Genomic DNA, 16,086 nt, shown 5'->3' with positions numbered 1-16,086 from the left:
TAACTACCTGCTCTTCTTGTCCGGCCTTCTGACGGCGCTCTTAGACGTTTTCCTTTTTTCCGCCGACGCATCTCGACGCCTCGTCTACCTAGGTAGCTTACCTACTTTCGCCCCACTATCCCCAACGTAGTTTTTACTGCACCCCGCTACTCTCTACACACCTGTCCACTACTCTATATACCCTGCCCACCTCGCCGTCTATTCGTTCCTTTTGCTGCCAGCTTTCTGCTCTGGCGCCCACCCGAACGCTGTTCTTTCCGCAGGATTCTAACGTCTGACGCCTTTGTTCCGGAAGTGATTACCTATCACGCGACCTACTCCAAAACTTCTACATTTTACTTGCTTCCTTCTCTCGAGCAATCACTCTCCACTTTCCGGAATATTTGCGACGGCCTAACGACATTGCCAGCACCGTCTCTGCGCAATTGTTACGTCCAAGTTCCCAATCTATTATTTCCCAAAAAAAAAAAAAAAAGAACCGCGTCTTCACGCGCAGTCAGGTGCGACTCGCACTGCCGAGTTGACGCCATGATCCCATCGCTACCCGTCCTCAGCGACTACGACGTTTCGCCTAGTTATGGCTTTCTTCCCGACGAAATACCGCTTGATTTTCTGCCCGATACCTACTACGCGCCATGGGAGACTGTCATGAGAAATCTCCAGGCCCTGCTTCTTTCTAAGAGACTGCGTGGGGTAGTCGACATTCTCCCGGTCCTTTCAACGGACTTCCTAGTTACCGAGGCAGAGTGGCGAAGAGCATATGTCATATTGGGGTTCTTGACACATTCCTACATATGGGGAGGAGATACACCAGCTGACGTATGGACATCCCTCATTTTTGGTTGAATAAAACGCTGACTAACCGCAGAGGATACCGCCGCCGATATCCGTTCCTTTCCTTGAAACGTGTCGACATCTCGAACTACCCCCGGTAGCCACATATGCGGGGCTAGCTTTGTGGAACTGGAAGCCTATCTTTCCTACCGAACCTGTGGATGTCCTGGAGAACCTGGCAACAATCTCAACCTTTACTGGATCGCTAGATGAGTCATGGTTCTATCTAGTCTCGGTGGCTATCGAGGCGCGGGCTGGCCCGATCATACCCGTAATGATGGACGCTATCGCAGCTGCGAGGCGAAATGATAGCACGACTGTAGTTGACTGCTTGAGAGTGTTCGCGGAGAGGATTGATGAGTTAGCAACCCTGTTGACGAGGATGTATGACAACTGCGATCCACACGTCTTCTACAACCGCATTCGACCGTTCCTCGCCGGATACAAGAACATGGCAGACGCGGGCCTCCCTAATGGTATCATTTTTGACGTCGGGTCCGGAGACGAAAATTACGTTCAATACAGTGGAGGAAGCAATGCTCAAAGCTCCGTCATCCAGTTCTTCGACATCGTCCTTGGTATTGAGCATCGTCCGACGGGAGAGAAGCGTACCAGCGGTTCCGATTCCGAAGGTGCTATGCCAACTCCTTCGCACCACTTCATCAACGAGATGCGGAGGTACATGCCTGGCCCCCATCGGAGATTCCTCGAGCACGTAGCCAGCGTCGCAAATATTCGAGAGTATGTCGAAAATCACCGGTCTAATCGGGCGCTATGTGTCGCCTTCGACGCCTGCCTAGCCATGCTGCGAGCTCTGCGTGACAAACATATTCAGATGGTGTCGCGCTACATCATCGTCAAGTCTCGCGAGTCGAGGTCCCATTCCCGGTCCATCAGTCCCACGCACGTTGCGCCGAAGAGGACAAACCTCGCTACGATGTCGCATGGAGGCGCCGGCGGCGCAAGGCTACGAGGAACGGGCGGCACTGCGCTCATTCCATTTTTAAAGCAAGCACGAGACGAAACTGGCGAGCCTGCTATCGATGCGTGGGCGAGACGGCTCCTCAACAATGGACCGGCTGATGCGATGGGTGGTGTTGCACGACTCACGAAGATGAGCGAGCATGCTAGCGGGGAGGTTGAGATGGTGGGACTAGCTGGCACTTGGTCCGTCGACGATAGCGAAGGTGGGATTTGCCATTGGTAGACTCCGCTCTTTGATTCTTGTTCATATTCTACTACTTTGTTCATATGGGCTACGCTCATCCTCAACGCTGAAACGGCGTTCATTTAGTTATGGAGGATATTCTTGCATTCAAGCACTGTGTTGCCATGGAAGGCGTCTCAAATCTTGTCTTCTGAAGTCATGAATGGCATGCGGCGATATCTTTTTCTTATGAGCTACTGTCACGATATTTAAGGCATCAAAAGCGCTGAGAATTACATCACAGACACTCTATAATCAGAGGAGCAAACAAGTCCACATGCAAACTACTCTGTATCCTGATAATGGCCTCACCTGAACACGCAAGAAGTTGGATAGTGGTGCAACTCATCGCGAATACGATTGCTTGCCCCACGTGGTGTCAGCCACGCAGGACGAACTACAGGACGCGTAACCCCAAAGTGGCCCTGCGGCGAAAAGCGCCTGTATCCATGCGGCCAGAACTTTCTCGATCCAAGCCGCTAGAGGCCCCGCTGACGTTTTGAGAGAGGTCAAGGCCATGACGTCATGGGCCATGCGAGTGAAGGAGCTACCGACAACAGCTATGATATAAAGCTGCCCAACCTCGCAATTGAAACCCAACATCACAACACTACAATCTTGATACTTTTACAGCTGCACTTCAAAGAACTTCAACTACAATCCACACTTCCAACCATCAACCCACACCACAAATCACCATGTCTTCAGACAAAGACCAAACCTCCACCCTCCAGTCCTACGTCGACTCGGCCTCCAGCACCTTCAACAGTGCTATTGGCTCTCTGACCGGCAACCGAGCTGACAAGGTCCGTCTTACCCATCGCGCTCTAGCCCCAGAACCTGAGTAACACAATAACAGCAAAAAGCCACCGACAAACAAGCCACCGCCGACGCAGAACGTGATCTCTCCCACACCGCCGCCAAAGCCGGCCCCTTCACCATCGGCTCGTCTGGCGCCGTCTCTAAGGACTCTTCTGACCGCACTGAGGGTTCATGGAACCAGACCATCGGCTCTGCGAAGGAGGCGGTTGGCGGCTTGATCGGCGCAGAGGGCTTGAAGAGGGAAGGCATCCAGCAGAACCGTGAGGGCAAGGCTCAGGAGGCGCAGGGACAGCTTTCGGACCTTGGGCAGGGTGTCAAGGATAGAGTAGGCGGAACTCTGGGAGGCATTGGTGCGGGCCTGACGGGAGACAAGACGGGGCAGGAGCGGTATCAGGCGCAGCATGATGAGGGCAAGACGAAGCAGAGGGGTGTTGAGACGGATCTACAGAAGCAGGATCCTAGTGCATAGATGTTGAAGTTCCGGGCTGAGTTCCTTCCGAGGATGGTTTTGATACGAGGTTTGGGCCGGTGGATGATGGCTGAGATTGATATCCCTGGGACTCTCGAGTAGAGATTGCCCTTTCCACTTCTACCTACATTTTCCAATGCAATCATTCTGGAAAAGTCTTGACTGTTGTTTGACTGTTTTATGATGGTGATGTCGTTAAGCTCTTTGCAGTGATATATTAGAACACTGAGAGGTTTGATCCACGACTTGCATCCAAATCAGTGCTCTCACACCTACAATGTCTCAAACTCCAGGTCTGCGTACACGCTTTTACCGCTATCCACGGTAGTCTTGTGAGTTAACAAGCTGTTCTAATGCTCAACTTTAATCGATCCAGAATCTATAAATTACTGCGAGATAGCACAAGCTATGGCAGGAAAGTTTACGGATACCTCCATGACGAGACACGACGATCTACCACCAGTCTTTAGACAATTGATCTCACAGGATACCCACCGGAGTGTCACGAACTCCGAGAATCACGACCTCTGCGAATAGAATCAATTGCCGCTGGTACCTGTGGTATGATGAAGTGATCGACCAAAAACAATCCCCGCACGCCGCGGTGGTGCCACAGTCGAGTGGCGTTGTGGCGTCGGCTCTTCGTCACTGCAGACGGAACCTTTCATTCATGTGGCTGTGCATTCGGGATCCCCAGGAATCGTGTGGATGAGCCGCGTACCCGTGTCTTCCGGCGAGACTTGCTTGGCCAGCGCCCTCTGCTTCATGCAGGTCTCTCCGTGGCGTCGTGATCGGATGATCGAGATGACGGTGGCGGACTGCTTTCCAGGACGGCGCCATGCCTTGGTTCGCAGCAAATTGGCAGGCTGGGCCTGCATTTGAGGGCGCAAGCGACCTTGGAAGTCTTGGAAGCCTGCTCTGCGTCACATGGCTAGTAGGGCCGCAGGGCTGCTGGCAATTTGCAGTGAGGTGAGGCCGGTGTGGGCCACAGCGCAGTCCGGAGCCTGACCTGTGCTTTGTTGTCTACGTCATGGGGAAGGCGCGAAGACAAACCGCTGCCACTGCATATAAACCTGTCCTTCTGCCCGCTGCACTGATCATTCCACTCGCCCTCCGACCTACTCGATCACCCATCCTACTACCTCAAGCTTCACAAAGACAACTTCTTTGACCAGCCCGCAATACCGCAGCGCAGCCATGCCTTTCACCGGAAGGTACGTTCCTCACTGCTCCCAAGGCCTCGCTGTTTGCGGTTGTGCGCATCCTCCCCGTGCGCAAGCGCAATTGTCTCGGCACATCGGCTCTGCGTTTGTTTGTTTGTTCTTGAGGCCATTGCTAACAAGCCTACAGCGACATCATCAAGATCATCTTCGCGATCATCCTCCCGCCCCTGGGGGTCTTCCTAGAGCGCGGATGCGGAGCCGACTTGCTCATCAACATCTTGCTGACCATTCTTGGTTACATTCCCGGAATCATCCACGCCCTGTTAGTAGCCTTCGCTCTTGCACCGTTTGTTTACCTTACTAACATACCACAGCTACATCATTCTGAAGTTTTAAGCATGGGAGCAGCGACGAACAACCTCACGATACCCATCTCTTTCCTTCCGACTCTGTGGCCAACTCATGCGACCCTTATTCTTACATAAGGCTGCTCGAAAATCTGGTCATGCGAGCCAGCTGCATATCCGGCGCATCCGGCGGTCTCGGGGTTGCTTGATTCGACCTGCTCGGAATCCTTTCTATCTTAATTCGGTGCTATTCGGACACGTCTTGACGTGTTAATTCACGTCATGGCGTTCGACTCGGGGGCTTGGAGCATGATGACTTAGTTGGAGGGGTGCCTACGAATGTATTATAGTGCCCGCTCCAAATAATGACTCTTCCGCGTTACTACATTACTCGCTCGATACTTCTCTGCGCGACATTTGTGTGACGCTTTTACGTGGCAGCTTAATGGATTTTCAAAAATTTGGCTTGGATGTGAGATGAGTTTCGCCGTCGTTCAAATTAACATTTAAGCTACCTTACTAACACAGCCTTGATGCTCTTTAAAGTGGTCCTATGCTTATGAACGGTCAGCATCACTCCAACACTCGAGGTGAATGCGAATTGTTGCCTCAGGTGTTCGCGGTCAGACGTGGCACAGCTGGCCCGCTTGGCATCGTGAACCGTGGACCGTAGCACCCGTCAATGACCCTTTAAGCTCCTTTAATCGCACACACAAGCTCGCCCACATGCCTCTAAACTCGAAACCAAAGCTTCACGGTCGCTCACCTGCAACACCGCGAACAAGATGGACCTTTCGGCGACGCTGGAAGGGGAGCTTGCATCGCTCATCTGCGACCCAGAGCGCACCCTAGAAGAAACTGGGAACCTACTTCAAAATGTACGAGAGGCTCGCCTGAGAGCTCATCCTGAGGGTAATGAGCTCCAAGCAGCCTTCCAAGACTCTCTTAAGCTGAAGAACAAACTGGACGTTTGGGAAAGCCAGGGTAAGTGCCAACTTCTTGCGCGTTTGAGGGCCTTACTTATTTTAACGTGTAGTCGACATATTTCCTTCACTTCCTCACCTCGCTGGAATTCTCAATTGCGAATACCAGATCTACAAAATCAATGAGGCTATTCCTCTTAGACACAACCCCTTCCTGTCACACTGGGTCGAGACAATACAGAGGCTGGACAAGAAGCTAGGAGAAAGCTCGACAGAGCCGAATGAAGGGCGCTCGAAAGATGACCGCCTCACTTCGCACCATATACACTCCTCGAGAGCCAAACTTGTGAAGGCGATTTTGATGTTCCGCAATCTGCGCGTAATATCACGCAGATCGCCAAAGGAAATCCTTCAGCTTGTGAGCGAAGAGTCTTACACGGCAGACTTCGATCTCCAACCTTACGTGACGATTCTGGAAGATGAGGGCATCTATGACAAGACTCCCACTCCCGAGCTTGAAGTCACACCAAAACAAAGTCCTACGGCCCTGTCGAACAAGCCTAACACAAAGGAAGCCCTCCTCACAGAGCTAGAAGTGTCTCCCGACACTGCAATATCTGCAATAACACACATGCCTCTCGACATTCCATCGCTTGAAATCATCACCTCTCTCCTCGAGAAGCATGTCTTCGAAGACCTTAGAATCGAGCCGCTTCCTGTACTGAGAGACTACCTTCAGCATAGCCTCCGTCTGATCGAGAAAATGGGTCTCCCGGCACCCAATATTCCCCCTGACGGTCCGTCGAGTGCTGACGGTGGTGGACGAACCGATTCCTTCAACGAGCAGGACAGCGACGAGGCCCTCAGCCACGACCGCGAGGCGCAGGTCCGCGCAGTGAAGCTCATACTACTTTTCATCCGCAACCTCGTAGTTCATAAGAAGCTTCTTCCTCCGCAAGAGATCTACTACGAGATCAATGAGATATGCGTGCGATATATTTGGCTGAAAGAGGTTCGCGAGTTCAGGGCTTTCATCGAGCAGGGGGCGGATGCTAGAGAATTGGCGGGAGCCTGGTGAGCTTCCACATAACCTATGGAACAATGTGTAAGAGACGGCCTTAACAAGGATGGAATGAGTTGATCGTTGACGCCGTTGCCCTCATTTACGACGGGTACGTCATGAAAGACGAATACAACGCATCGTCGATTGGGCTCAGACCTAAAAGTGCAAAGTTGAGCCTTTTACTGCTAGATCTCCTCTTTGTAGTCTTCAAATGCTCTGCAAATTTTCATAGTCATACAGGACTAGGATACAAGTCTCTGAACACTTGGATGTCACGTTCGAAGTCAATCAATACAATTTTAAGAATCTAAGGCGAGTTGTGAGTGGACCTTGTTGAATAACCTGTAAAGACCTCAGACGACGGTCTGCACTGGTACTCTTGAGGTTCGTCGGAAACCTTGAGGTTCGTCGGAAACGGGAGATGCTCTCATGGATGGGTAGAGTAGGTGACCTCCTGGATCGACAGAATGATGTAGTAATACTTAAAGCTTATTTCTTCGATCAGTGCCTCGGGCCGCTACCTGTGAGACACGATCTTTATGGCTGCTCCTGTAAAAGGTCAGGGTCTGGGATGGTCATGGCTCGTGTGGCGTTTCGCCGTTGTCTTTTGAAGAGTGGCATGAGACGCCTGAGGGTTGGAGTAGCCGGGCCCTCGGATGTGTGGTTTCGAAATATCGCACTTGGACAATGACTCTGGGTAGGTAGATGAGCTTGAAGGTACGCGCTCACATACAAAGCAGCATCATCAATGATTTATGCTCATATCCGCCATTTGACCTGGTATAGACTCCATAGTTCCGATAACAGACCCGCTCTGAAGATCACTCATTAGATCCATTACCCATGTCGGAGATCAATAACGCGATGAGGTGAAACGGATTAGTCACGTGAGCCAAGCCGCCAGCTTAACCTCAGATTCCAAACTCAACCTCCCTTCTCCAGTTTCATCTCTCGCTGTCCGCCACAACCTTCTCTTTTGCCCTTTGAAACGTGTCGCCAGCCAGCTTCAGACTTGGTCTTGTTTCCGAGTCTCGTCGAAGCTGGCTGCGATCTTCCGCCGGCTTCGACTTGCAACTACGTCTGTTTGGCCATTGTTGTAAACCTCAGCAAGGGTTTTACGGGCAGATAGTTTGACGAGGATCGCCCTGTTGTTTTGATCTTCTCCATCTACTTCCTTTTTGAGTGTGTTTGTCTAGGCTCTTTGCACAACTGTTTTATTCAGCAGGCTTGAGGCGTACCACTGTCTCCCTGTACTACGCCATAGTAGCAGAATGAGGCAGTATTCTCTTTCAGTACCGCTGTTAGGTGCGGCTCTTTGATCACTTCAAACTTCATTTGGACGTATAATGTGTCGAGCCTCACCTTTGGATATCCACATCACGGTCACCTTTCTTTGGCAAGGTAAATAACCGCCGAACATTCTCCATCTGGATCCATGTATAGTAAGCACCTTCTCTGGCGTCTCTCGCTTTTCTCGGATCTTCTATGATCCCCTGTATCTGGACAATATGAGATTGCTGCGCCTCAATCGGCTAGGACCTGCGAAACCTTCCGGAAGCTCCAAGTCAACGGAACCCCATGTCCGCCCTAGCTCGATCCGAGCGCTGCCTCGGATGCTTCTGTGAATTACTTCTCCTCATAGGTTCAGTTGGTCAAACCTCTTGGTTGCAGTCATGCGTTTTGAATCAGGTAAGGATATGAAGTTGGGGCCGGCCGAAACGCCACAAACGTCAATGCGTTTCTCCCCCTTCGCCTTGACCTTCTCTTAATTGTCAAGTACGATGTCGATTGGATACCCAATTCTGCATCTGGCATTCGCGTTACTAAACTCGCTATGGTAGCCTTGCAGCCAGGGCTTGTAGTCCAGCCTGCCCTGGTTTAGCCCTAAGCGCGCTTCTTGCCCAGAGCTTCTGTTCGCTCTCGTGACTGTCTCAGCGAGGTTCGATCTATTCGGTTCTCATACAGAATGCCAGCTAACCCTCAGCTGCACGTTGACAGGGGCAAGTAAAGACGTCTGGTCTAGGCAAGACGCTGACAATCCAGACAGCGGAAGCTTGTCGGAAGTCAAGCTTCTGGGGCAGCGCTAATGGTCTTGAGAAGAATACTTAAGCCCTCATGCTCCGCAGTTACCATCGATATCGCTCATCAAAGCAACTTGAAGTCGCTCATCTTCTTTTCTTCCCTCATAATTACTTTCTTTCCTGCGCAGGTCGCTTCAATTTTCCTCTGAAGCTCAACTTTCATTCATTCAACTTATTTCATTACCACATAACACTATTATCAATTCCAATCGCCATAATGCGTTACTCCCCAGCCATCTTGTTCGCAGTCCTTGCGGCCCAGGTCTCCGCCCACGGTGTTATCACCGAAATTCAAGGAGCTAATGGAGTGAACATGCCCGGACTCTCAGGTAAACTTCGATTCCCTTTAGTTAATCAACAACCGTATACTAATACCCACCAGTTGCCGATGGCACGCCTCGAGACTGCGCATCCCCAGGCTGCGGCGCCGAAGCCGACACTAGCATCATCCGCAACAAGGAACTGGGCAGCAACAAGGCGTCCGCCCTCGGCCGAACATCCACGGGCCCTGTCGATGCTGCTGCTGCCATCTCCTCCTTCATGGGAACCACCAAGAAGCGTGGCCTCCTCGATGCCCTCACCGGCGGCAACGGTGGAGGAGCTGGAGGAGCTGGAAAAGCAAACACAGGCGGTGCCACGGGCGCTGGCACGAAGACTGCCAAAGGCACCACTGAGCAAGGCGTCTCCGCCGCCGCCGGCAAGGGCGCTACCTCCGGCCTGCCCACCTGCGCCGACGACGGTTCCATCACCATGACCTTCCACCAAGTCAACCAAGACGGCGCTGGGTACGCAACCCCCCTCTTCCCTCCCCCTTCAAATACCTACTAACGCCCCGCATCAGGCCCCTAACCGCCGCCGTCGACCCCACGAGCGGCGGCACCGACCCCACCGCCTTCCAAACCGCCCAAGTCTCCCAGAACGTCCCGGGCATCGGCATCGGCGGCCTCTCCGGCGCCACCACGACCGATTTTCCCGTCAAGGTGCAGATGCCCGCGGGCATGACGTGCACCGGCTCCGTCGGCGGCGCGCAGAACGTCTGCGTCGTGCGCATGCAGAACTCAGCGCTCGCGGGGCCCTTTGGCGGCAGCGCGGCCTTCACGCAGAGTCCGGCGGCGAAGAAGCGCGCGGTGGAGTTCAACCTCCGCAAGCGCCATATGGCGAGGGGAATCTTGGGGAAGCCGGAGTTGGAGTAATGGATAATTTAGACAGAGGGCGGTAAGAGAGTTTGCTGGGCGAACGGACCGCGATGAGCACATGAGGGCTTTTTCTTTTGTGGGCGGGGTGGGGAGCATGGGTAGGGAGTCGTGAGGCTTTATGGTGTGTGGGTTTCGATTGTATATACTCACTTATACGCTCCTTGCATTGGGCTTGGTGGATTAGTGGCGTGCGAGTGAATTATTTTCTTCTTCGTGCTTATTTGGTATGCGCTTCTTTCACGTGTTGACGTTCTGCTTTCTGTCGGCGGAGAGAGGCCGCGGTGATGATGATACGTTGGGCCTCGGCGACAGGCGAGGATGGTTTAAGGAGGTGAGTAGTTTAAGATAATGCCAATGTTAGTATTGCCTAGCAACAAACGTTCCGGTAAGCAGAGGAGAGTTGGACTGAGATGATTCTACTTTGAACAAGGGTACACATGTCAAGTTCTTTTGGCTATCCCCTCAACTACCTCCTCCGAGTCAAGCACCACCAAGCCAATCTAATCGAACCGAACCGGCCTCCGCCTTCGAAAGCTCTCGGGTATCCGCCTCGAGCATCCCCCCCCCCCGGGGGGGCCGGCAAAACAAAACCGCGAATCTCCTCTTCCGGCAACTCTTGGCAGCCCGCTCACGGCTCCAAAAAGTGTAGAAGATCGCAACCCCCATCCAACTCCACCACTCGGTCCAACTCCTACCTCCAAAACTCCTTCAAAACCACTACTCAGCCGCGCGAGTTCCATCCCGGTGTTAAATCCGTGTTAGCTGGCGTGGTTGATGAGCTATTTGTGAGAACGCTCGAAAACGGCGGCCGGCTCGAAAATCCTCCCTCCGCGGCGGCCGTGGCGGGGTTTCGAAAAGTGTAGAGACCGCAGCTCCCCCGGCCTCTAACTCAGCCGTTTAGACCAATGGCTTCTCCAAAAAGTTGTTCAAAAATACTACTCAGCCGTGCGAGCTACGTCCTGGTGTCAAATTCGTGTTAGCTTGCGTGGTTGTTGAGCTATCTACGAAGAAGTGATGGGAAGCTTGAAATATGGATTTTGACCGCCAAGCCGATATGGCTTACTAAGCTAGCGACCTGGGCGGATGGGTGCATTATACAATGGCAGGAGAGATGAACTTGAGGTTCAGACTCACGAAATCTACCTCTCAAATGATTCATTGGGCTAGGTACTTCATAGTACTCGTAGCCTCCTAGATTTAGTCTATTCAGGCGTTCGCCAGATCATCTCCTTCAATTCGTCTTAGTGTACATGGTGAAGTGTCTATATGTACAGCAGGGTATGCAGGAAGCAAATCTCCACTTCAAAAACCCATGGACTCCCTCAAGCTCGGCCAACTTTGAAAGATAGGACCTATATTGAGGTTGATTAGGCAACAGCTTGAGATAGAAAGCCACAGACACATCACCGATGGTGGACTTACATCGTTCTTCCCCACCGCCACAAGATCATCTTCCGCGACCCTCACGCCGCCTGCCGTCTCTACGTACGCCATCGGCGCGTCGCCCATCACTTTGCGGTAGACGTCGCCGACTGTTGATCCCCTACATCGTTGATTGTTATCAGTAACTGATTACAGGCTCCACCTAGAGCGATCATGGGGTAAACCTTACCGTTTTACGAGGACGCAATCTCGAAACACGGCATGACTAGACGCTGAACCAGATGTGAAGGTGTTGATATTTCGGACGGGAAACACCGGGACGAGACCCAGAAGCTCTGCGGCGCGGGAGAGGACTTGCACCACGCCCGTGCTGCCGAAGCGGTAGAGGACCATGTCTTTGAGATTTTCGATACGGCTGTTGGTCATCCCGTCAGCTTCTTTCAAACCCACTGCTAATTTGGTCTATGGTAGCGATCACTAAACAGTGATAGTATTACATGAACTTACTTCTTCAGCTTCTCATCCATCTCCTTCAAGCCCCCTCCATCCGGATCACCGTCTTCTATCAGGTCTTCTCTTGTTTCCACGATGTCGCTACCCTCGGTGTACCTCACGAAACCCTGTTTCGCTAACCGTCGGAGGAAGACTTCGCTGATGGCGGAACAGAGGACGATGGATTGGGGGTCTTGGGCTTTTGCGATTTTGGCGATATTCTGTGAATTGAAAGTCGTTAGAAATGCGCTAAGCTGGTCTCTAAATCTCTTAACCGTTCTCTCTAACCTTGTCAGCGTCCGGATGGTCAATCTTATTCAGCGCTATCACGGTTGGGAACTTCTCATCCGTAAACGCAATCACAACTTTCTCAATCGTCTCGTTCGACCAATCCTGCAGCGGCTCTTTTAAGCCCATTTTGTCCAAGCATCTCGCCACCACGGAAGACGTGCTGCCATAGCCGGAAAATTGGTTTTGTAGGGTTTCGACGGCGGTGGCTTCTACAAAGGGACGCGCTATTAGCAATTCGAATGATATCCCAAGATATAGACGACTTACTTACGGCAACATGCCGTCGCTTTATCGAACCCCTAATCTCAGACGTCAGAGCTCGTCCCTGAAAAAAAGAAATAAGGTGGAGGACGCAGCCTCACCATTTCTCCATCAGATTCCCCTGTATCCACCGCACGATCTCCGACCTCAACCACACAATATCCTGCGAAGGGTCATACCCTCTCGTCGCCTTGCCTGCACCACCATTCATCAGCCTCCATCAACAACCTCAATTTCCCTTTCCACCAATCCTCGCGCCTTCGACCTCAAACAACGTACCCTCTGCATCCGTCGTCCCGCTCACATCAACCACATGCACCAAGGCATCCGCATGCCTCAGGTCATCCAGAAACTTATTCCCCAGCCCCCGTCCTAGATGCGCGCCGGGGACTAGCCCAGCCACATCGAGCAATTCGATCGGCACGCTCCGCCGCCCGTCCACGCACGCGCCGTAGTTCGGTTTGCAGCGGTCACTCACGCCGAAGCGGGAGCAGGCACAGGGGATCTGGAGGTAGCCGATGGCGCGTTGGGGGTCTATAGTCGTGAACCTGCGTCCAACATGTCGTATGAGTCTACGTCCGCGTCGGGGAGAGTATGGTGGGGTGTGTTTAGGTTGCTTACGGGAAATTGCCTGCGCCGTGTTAAGTGTTGTAGAGATGGAAGCTGGGGTGAGGAGAGGGTAAGAGGATACGTACCGACTTTCGACGACGCGTCCGTCAAGCTGCCACGCCTCAGAATGTTGATCCTTCTCTGTGCGGGAGGGAGCGGGCGCACCTGTTGAGTGTGGTGGACTTGCCGGATGAGGGCTTACCTACCAGGCCGATGAGGGGGTCGCGTGGCATAGCTGAGGAATTATATGGGAAGGGTTGAGTACAGAGGCAATTGTGTAGGAAGAAGAACTGTAGAAAGGTTGTTAAAACTTGAAATGTCCAAGCCTGATGATCGCAGGGCGAGTTTATCGATAAGATCGTAGATCACGTGATTATTGCTTGAGCTATAAAACCTGGTGAGGTATATTGTTGTCTGGTGTCCTTCGTCTGACATTACGTGCTCTACGGAATAAGCAGAACCTTCGGGCTCCTCTATCACGTCATATAGGATCACTAGCCAGGAGACAATCTAGAAGGTAATAGTGTATTTTCATTTCTAAAACAGACTCGCAGCCTCATGAGTTACCATACCACCGGTAAGGTTGGGGTAATTTTGCAGAACATAATATGTAGTACGCAAAGAAAAAGACAACACCCAAGGGAAAAGTCCGTCTAGGAAAACCATCCGTGTTAAGAATCCCCAGCCAAGGATCCAATCAACAGATCCAAACCGCCAGTCCGATTAAGACAATGCAGTGATACCATCTGTAATTTGCTAAAGCCAACCAACCCGAGTGCGCCTCCAAAGTGTCGTATTTACAATAGGGTAGCGCCAAGCAGCGTAGATGCGAGAACGACGAGCCCGCAGAAGTATGGTGCCGCTGAGAACTCGGGGACGCGGAGAGACGCAGCCGCACCGGTGGAAGCGCTGGCGGTGGATGAGACCTGGCCAGCGTTGGCAGGGGCCGTGCCAGTGCTCTGGGTGCCAGCGTTCTGCGAGCCAGCGCCCTGGAGACCAGGGCCCTTTCCGGCACCGCTGGTCAGGTACTTCTTCGCTGGGGCCGGAATGGATGGGAGATCGTTGCCCCAGGTGACGTTCCAGGTGCTGGACTCAGCTGGGCACTTGGTGGCGACTCCAGACTTCAAATAGCCACCGTCGCCGGTGGGAGCCTTGGTCGCAGCCAGCTTAGTCTTGAGGGTGTTAAAGTCAGTCAATGGGTCGACGGTGTCGCCCGAGATCTTGACTAGTCCGTATTTGGAGCCTTCCTCAGAGTATTCGTAGACGAGGCCTCCGGAGTAGACAGCAGTCATTTCGTCACTATAGAGGGAAGCAATTTCGTTGAATTGACGAGTGTTTGTGTTGCAACCGAACTCAGATAGGCTATACCACAGTTAGTACTAACATCTCCGTTGCGTCGGTAAAACACTTACAAGAGAGGGATGCTGTAGTTGCTGTATGTCTGGACCTTCTTGTCCCAGCCGGACTTCTGGAAGCTAGACGGGTCGCACCAGGAGTAATCGTTGAATGCAAAGAAATCGCTTCGCTCAGCGTCGGTTCCGCAGTTCATGTATTCGGCCATTTCGAGACGGTTAGAGTCGACATCGGCAGCTGAGTATCCAACAGGAATGGCGCGATAGCCCCGGGAGCCAATGTATTGCCTCATGTCACGGGTGACGGCCTTGACATAAGGAGCACATGCGGTGGTAGAGTCGTCGTTGATGACTTCGTTGCCCGAGAAGAAGAGAAGGGTGTTGCTGTAACTGGAAAAGGCATCAATCGTAGCAAAGACGCTTTGCAGGTACACATCGTTGTAGGAGAGAGCAGGCGCGGCGCGATTGATGGAGTATTTCGGGGTGTTGACGTCCAATGCTAGGTAGATGCCCGCATCGGCCAGCATGCTCATACACTCGTCGTGGTTGGCAGTGTTGTCGACGGTGTACACTCGGATCGTGTTTACGCCTAGCTTCTGGAAGTATGCAACGTCACGCTTGCAGCCCGCGACATCGGCAATAGGATCCTTAGCATCGGAAGCACCACCTGTATCCTTGGTCAGCTAGTGAGACGACAATGGCGAGGCGGTCCAACATACCTGGTTGGTAGTCAACTCCACGGATGTAGAATCGGTCATTACCAGCGAAGAAGGCTAGTAAATGTCAGTACATAGCCAAGGCACTTGAAATCGAGCTAAGATCTTGGATCGCGTTAAGACTGACCATTGCCCTTGACGCTGACGGCCGGAAGCTTGCCAGTACTGGTAGCAGTTGCGCGAGCCTCCAGGTTGGCTGGAGAGGCGAGCACTGAGGAAGAAAGAGCGGCAACAAGGGCGAGGGAGGCAGCGAAGGTCTTCATGATGGCGAAATGGGTATTAGAAAAAGTGCCTGTGGGTAGAAGCTAGTGGTGTAACAGCTAAATGCTGGGAGCGAGAGGCGTGGAAAAAACAGAGGTTGAAAGTTCCGAAACGAGTGAGGAACTTCCAGAGAAGGGGTGAATTAGCTAAAAGCGAGGGAAAGAGCACGAAAAACAGGACAGAGCGGTTGTTGCGAGAGTGAAAGAGCAGGAACGTGGTGGAGGCGCCCCCATATCTACTCAGGGGAGAGCCAGGGCGCACAGGCGCACGGGACGTTGCCCAGACCAAGATGGCGAAAAGAGGGTCAGGCCGAGCCATTCACGCCCACCAGCCGCCCGTCCCCTGGGCGCCCCTGCGGCCGCCGCGCCAGGATGGCAACCTGCTCCAATTTGCCCCATCTATTTCCGCTGGTGATCAACAGCGCCCGCCGATATTCATTCGTCTTGCTGCTCCCGGCATGCGAGTGCTGTTTCACATTCCGCTGTTGTATTGCCGCGACGTCATTGTTGCTGGCACGGCTTCATGAGGACGAGCCATGGGCCGAGAGACGCGCAATGCCGTGACCTCGTCCTTGGGGTTCGGCCGTCAGCTATCCATAACGGCTCGTATTGAGCAT

The 16,086-nt window shown here is 52.7% G+C and overlaps 8 protein-coding genes across 8 annotated transcripts; 6 read left to right on the top strand and 2 right to left on the bottom strand.

Moving 5' to 3' along the window:
• Positions 1-310: 310 nt before the first annotated feature.
• BDZ99DRAFT_2838 (indoleamine 2,3-dioxygenase alpha type) lies at positions 311-2,192 on the top strand. Its single transcript, XM_033714024.1, has 2 exons — positions 311-819; positions 869-2,192. Exons 1-2 carry the CDS (start codon positions 529-531, stop codon positions 2,039-2,041), a joined length of 1,464 nt encoding a protein of 487 aa, XP_033583799.1. The 5' UTR covers positions 311-528; the 3' UTR covers positions 2,042-2,192.
• A 515-nt stretch (positions 2,193-2,707) lies between these two features.
• Positions 2,708-3,531, top strand: BDZ99DRAFT_456645 (putative mismatched base pair and cruciform DNA recognition protein). Its single transcript, XM_033718499.1, has 2 exons — positions 2,708-2,847; positions 2,901-3,531. Exons 1-2 carry the CDS (start codon positions 2,740-2,742, stop codon positions 3,330-3,332), a joined length of 540 nt encoding a protein of 179 aa, XP_033583798.1. The 5' UTR covers positions 2,708-2,739; the 3' UTR covers positions 3,333-3,531.
• Positions 3,532-4,529: 998 nt separating this feature from the next.
• BDZ99DRAFT_513107 (UPF0057-domain-containing protein) lies at positions 4,530-4,891 on the top strand (the record flags this gene model as incomplete). The annotated part of the gene is made up of 3 exons (XM_033724678.1): positions 4,530-4,546; positions 4,683-4,817; positions 4,870-4,891. 3 exons carry the CDS (start codon positions 4,530-4,532, stop codon positions 4,889-4,891), a joined length of 174 nt encoding a protein of 57 aa, XP_033583797.1.
• A 341-nt stretch (positions 4,892-5,232) lies between these two features.
• On the top strand, positions 5,233-7,046 carry BDZ99DRAFT_2661 (uncharacterized protein). Its single transcript, XM_033713845.1, has 2 exons — positions 5,233-5,826; positions 5,879-7,046. Exons 1-2 carry the CDS (start codon positions 5,628-5,630, stop codon positions 6,841-6,843), a joined length of 1,164 nt encoding a protein of 387 aa, XP_033583796.1. The 5' UTR covers positions 5,233-5,627; the 3' UTR covers positions 6,844-7,046.
• A 2,052-nt stretch (positions 7,047-9,098) lies between these two features.
• On the top strand, positions 9,099-10,255 carry BDZ99DRAFT_404022 (Gas2, regulated by Bmp1 MAP kinase cascade). Its single transcript, XM_033716377.1, has 3 exons — positions 9,099-9,238; positions 9,292-9,694; positions 9,751-10,255. The coding sequence occupies exons 1-3, from the start codon at positions 9,127-9,129 to the stop codon at positions 10,100-10,102; spliced, it is 867 nt and encodes a 288-aa protein (XP_033583795.1). The 5' UTR covers positions 9,099-9,126; the 3' UTR covers positions 10,103-10,255.
• A 205-nt stretch (positions 10,256-10,460) lies between these two features.
• BDZ99DRAFT_2611 (uncharacterized protein) lies at positions 10,461-11,188 on the top strand. Its single transcript, XM_033713794.1, has one exon. It carries the CDS (start codon positions 10,543-10,545, stop codon positions 10,966-10,968), a length of 426 nt encoding a protein of 141 aa, XP_033583794.1. The 5' UTR covers positions 10,461-10,542; the 3' UTR covers positions 10,969-11,188.
• Positions 11,189-11,285: 97 nt separating this feature from the next.
• On the bottom strand, positions 11,286-13,445 carry BDZ99DRAFT_430478 (P-loop containing nucleoside triphosphate hydrolase protein). Its single transcript, XM_033717251.1, has 11 exons — positions 13,307-13,445; positions 13,228-13,253; positions 13,154-13,163; positions 12,812-13,080; positions 12,634-12,727; positions 12,539-12,570; positions 12,269-12,480; positions 11,996-12,201; positions 11,718-11,903; positions 11,528-11,648; positions 11,286-11,457 (listed from the first exon to the last, which is right to left on the bottom strand). Exons 1-11 carry the CDS (start codon positions 13,372-13,374, stop codon positions 11,428-11,430), a joined length of 1,254 nt encoding a protein of 417 aa, XP_033583793.1. The 5' UTR covers positions 13,375-13,445; the 3' UTR covers positions 11,286-11,427.
• A 242-nt stretch (positions 13,446-13,687) lies between these two features.
• Positions 13,688-15,660, bottom strand: BDZ99DRAFT_404016 (1,3-beta-glucanosyltransferase Gel1). The gene is made up of 4 exons (XM_033716376.1): positions 15,337-15,660; positions 15,213-15,266; positions 14,554-15,160; positions 13,688-14,503 (listed from the first exon to the last, which is right to left on the bottom strand). Exons 1-4 carry the CDS (start codon positions 15,470-15,472, stop codon positions 13,939-13,941), a joined length of 1,362 nt encoding a protein of 453 aa, XP_033583792.1. The 5' UTR covers positions 15,473-15,660; the 3' UTR covers positions 13,688-13,938.
• Between the last annotated feature and the right edge of the window lie 426 nt (positions 15,661-16,086).

This window comes from Mytilinidion resinicola, assembly GCF_010093595.1.
Source record: "Mytilinidion resinicola strain CBS 304.34 unplaced genomic scaffold BDZ99scaffold_1, whole genome shotgun sequence".
In the NCBI taxonomy this organism is placed as follows: Eukaryota; Fungi; Ascomycota; class Dothideomycetes; order Mytilinidiales; family Mytilinidiaceae; genus Mytilinidion; species Mytilinidion resinicola.
This window is presented reverse-complemented; position numbering and strand designations above follow the sequence as displayed.

Bases quoted from the DNA above. Each gene is read 5' to 3' on its own strand.
- BDZ99DRAFT_404016 (XM_033716376.1), bottom strand. From the start codon at position 15,472: ATGAAGACCTTCGCTGCCTCCCTCGCCCTTGTTGCCGCTCTTTCTTCC. The intron at 15,161-15,212 runs GTATGTTGGACC...CCAAGGATACAG, and splicing joins TGGAGTTGACTACCAACCAG to GTGGTGCTTCCGATGCTAAG. The intron at 14,504-14,553 runs GTAAGTGTTTTA...ACTGTGGTATAG, and splicing joins AACTACAGCATCCCTCTCTT to CCTATCTGAGTTCGGTTGCA.
- BDZ99DRAFT_404022 (XM_033716377.1), top strand. From the start codon at position 9,127: ATGCGTTACTCCCCAGCCATCTTGTTCGCAGTCCTTGCGGCCCAGGTC. The intron at 9,239-9,291 runs GTAAACTTCGAT...AATACCCACCAG, and splicing joins GAACATGCCCGGACTCTCAG to TTGCCGATGGCACGCCTCGA. The intron at 9,695-9,750 runs GTACGCAACCCC...GCCCCGCATCAG, and splicing joins GTCAACCAAGACGGCGCTGG to GCCCCTAACCGCCGCCGTCG.
- BDZ99DRAFT_2611 (XM_033713794.1), top strand. From the start codon at position 10,543: ATGTCAAGTTCTTTTGGCTATCCCCTCAACTACCTCCTCCGAGTCAAG.
- BDZ99DRAFT_2838 (XM_033714024.1), top strand. From the start codon at position 529: ATGATCCCATCGCTACCCGTCCTCAGCGACTACGACGTTTCGCCTAGT. The intron at 820-868 runs GTATGGACATCC...GACTAACCGCAG, and splicing joins GAGGAGATACACCAGCTGAC to AGGATACCGCCGCCGATATC.
- BDZ99DRAFT_456645 (XM_033718499.1), top strand. From the start codon at position 2,740: ATGTCTTCAGACAAAGACCAAACCTCCACCCTCCAGTCCTACGTCGAC. The intron at 2,848-2,900 runs GTCCGTCTTACC...ACACAATAACAG, and splicing joins CCGGCAACCGAGCTGACAAG to CAAAAAGCCACCGACAAACA.
- BDZ99DRAFT_430478 (XM_033717251.1), bottom strand. From the start codon at position 13,374: ATGCCACGCGACCCCCTCATCGGCCTGGTAGGTAAGCCCTCATCCGGC. The intron at 11,904-11,995 runs GTAAGTTCATGT...GATGACCAACAG, and splicing joins ATGGATGAGAAGCTGAAGAA to CCGTATCGAAAATCTCAAAG. The intron at 11,649-11,717 runs GTAAGGTTTACC...TCAACGATGTAG, and splicing joins GATTGCGTCCTCGTAAAACG to GGGATCAACAGTCGGCGACG.
- BDZ99DRAFT_2661 (XM_033713845.1), top strand. From the start codon at position 5,628: ATGGACCTTTCGGCGACGCTGGAAGGGGAGCTTGCATCGCTCATCTGC. The intron at 5,827-5,878 runs GTAAGTGCCAAC...TTTAACGTGTAG, and splicing joins GGACGTTTGGGAAAGCCAGG to TCGACATATTTCCTTCACTT.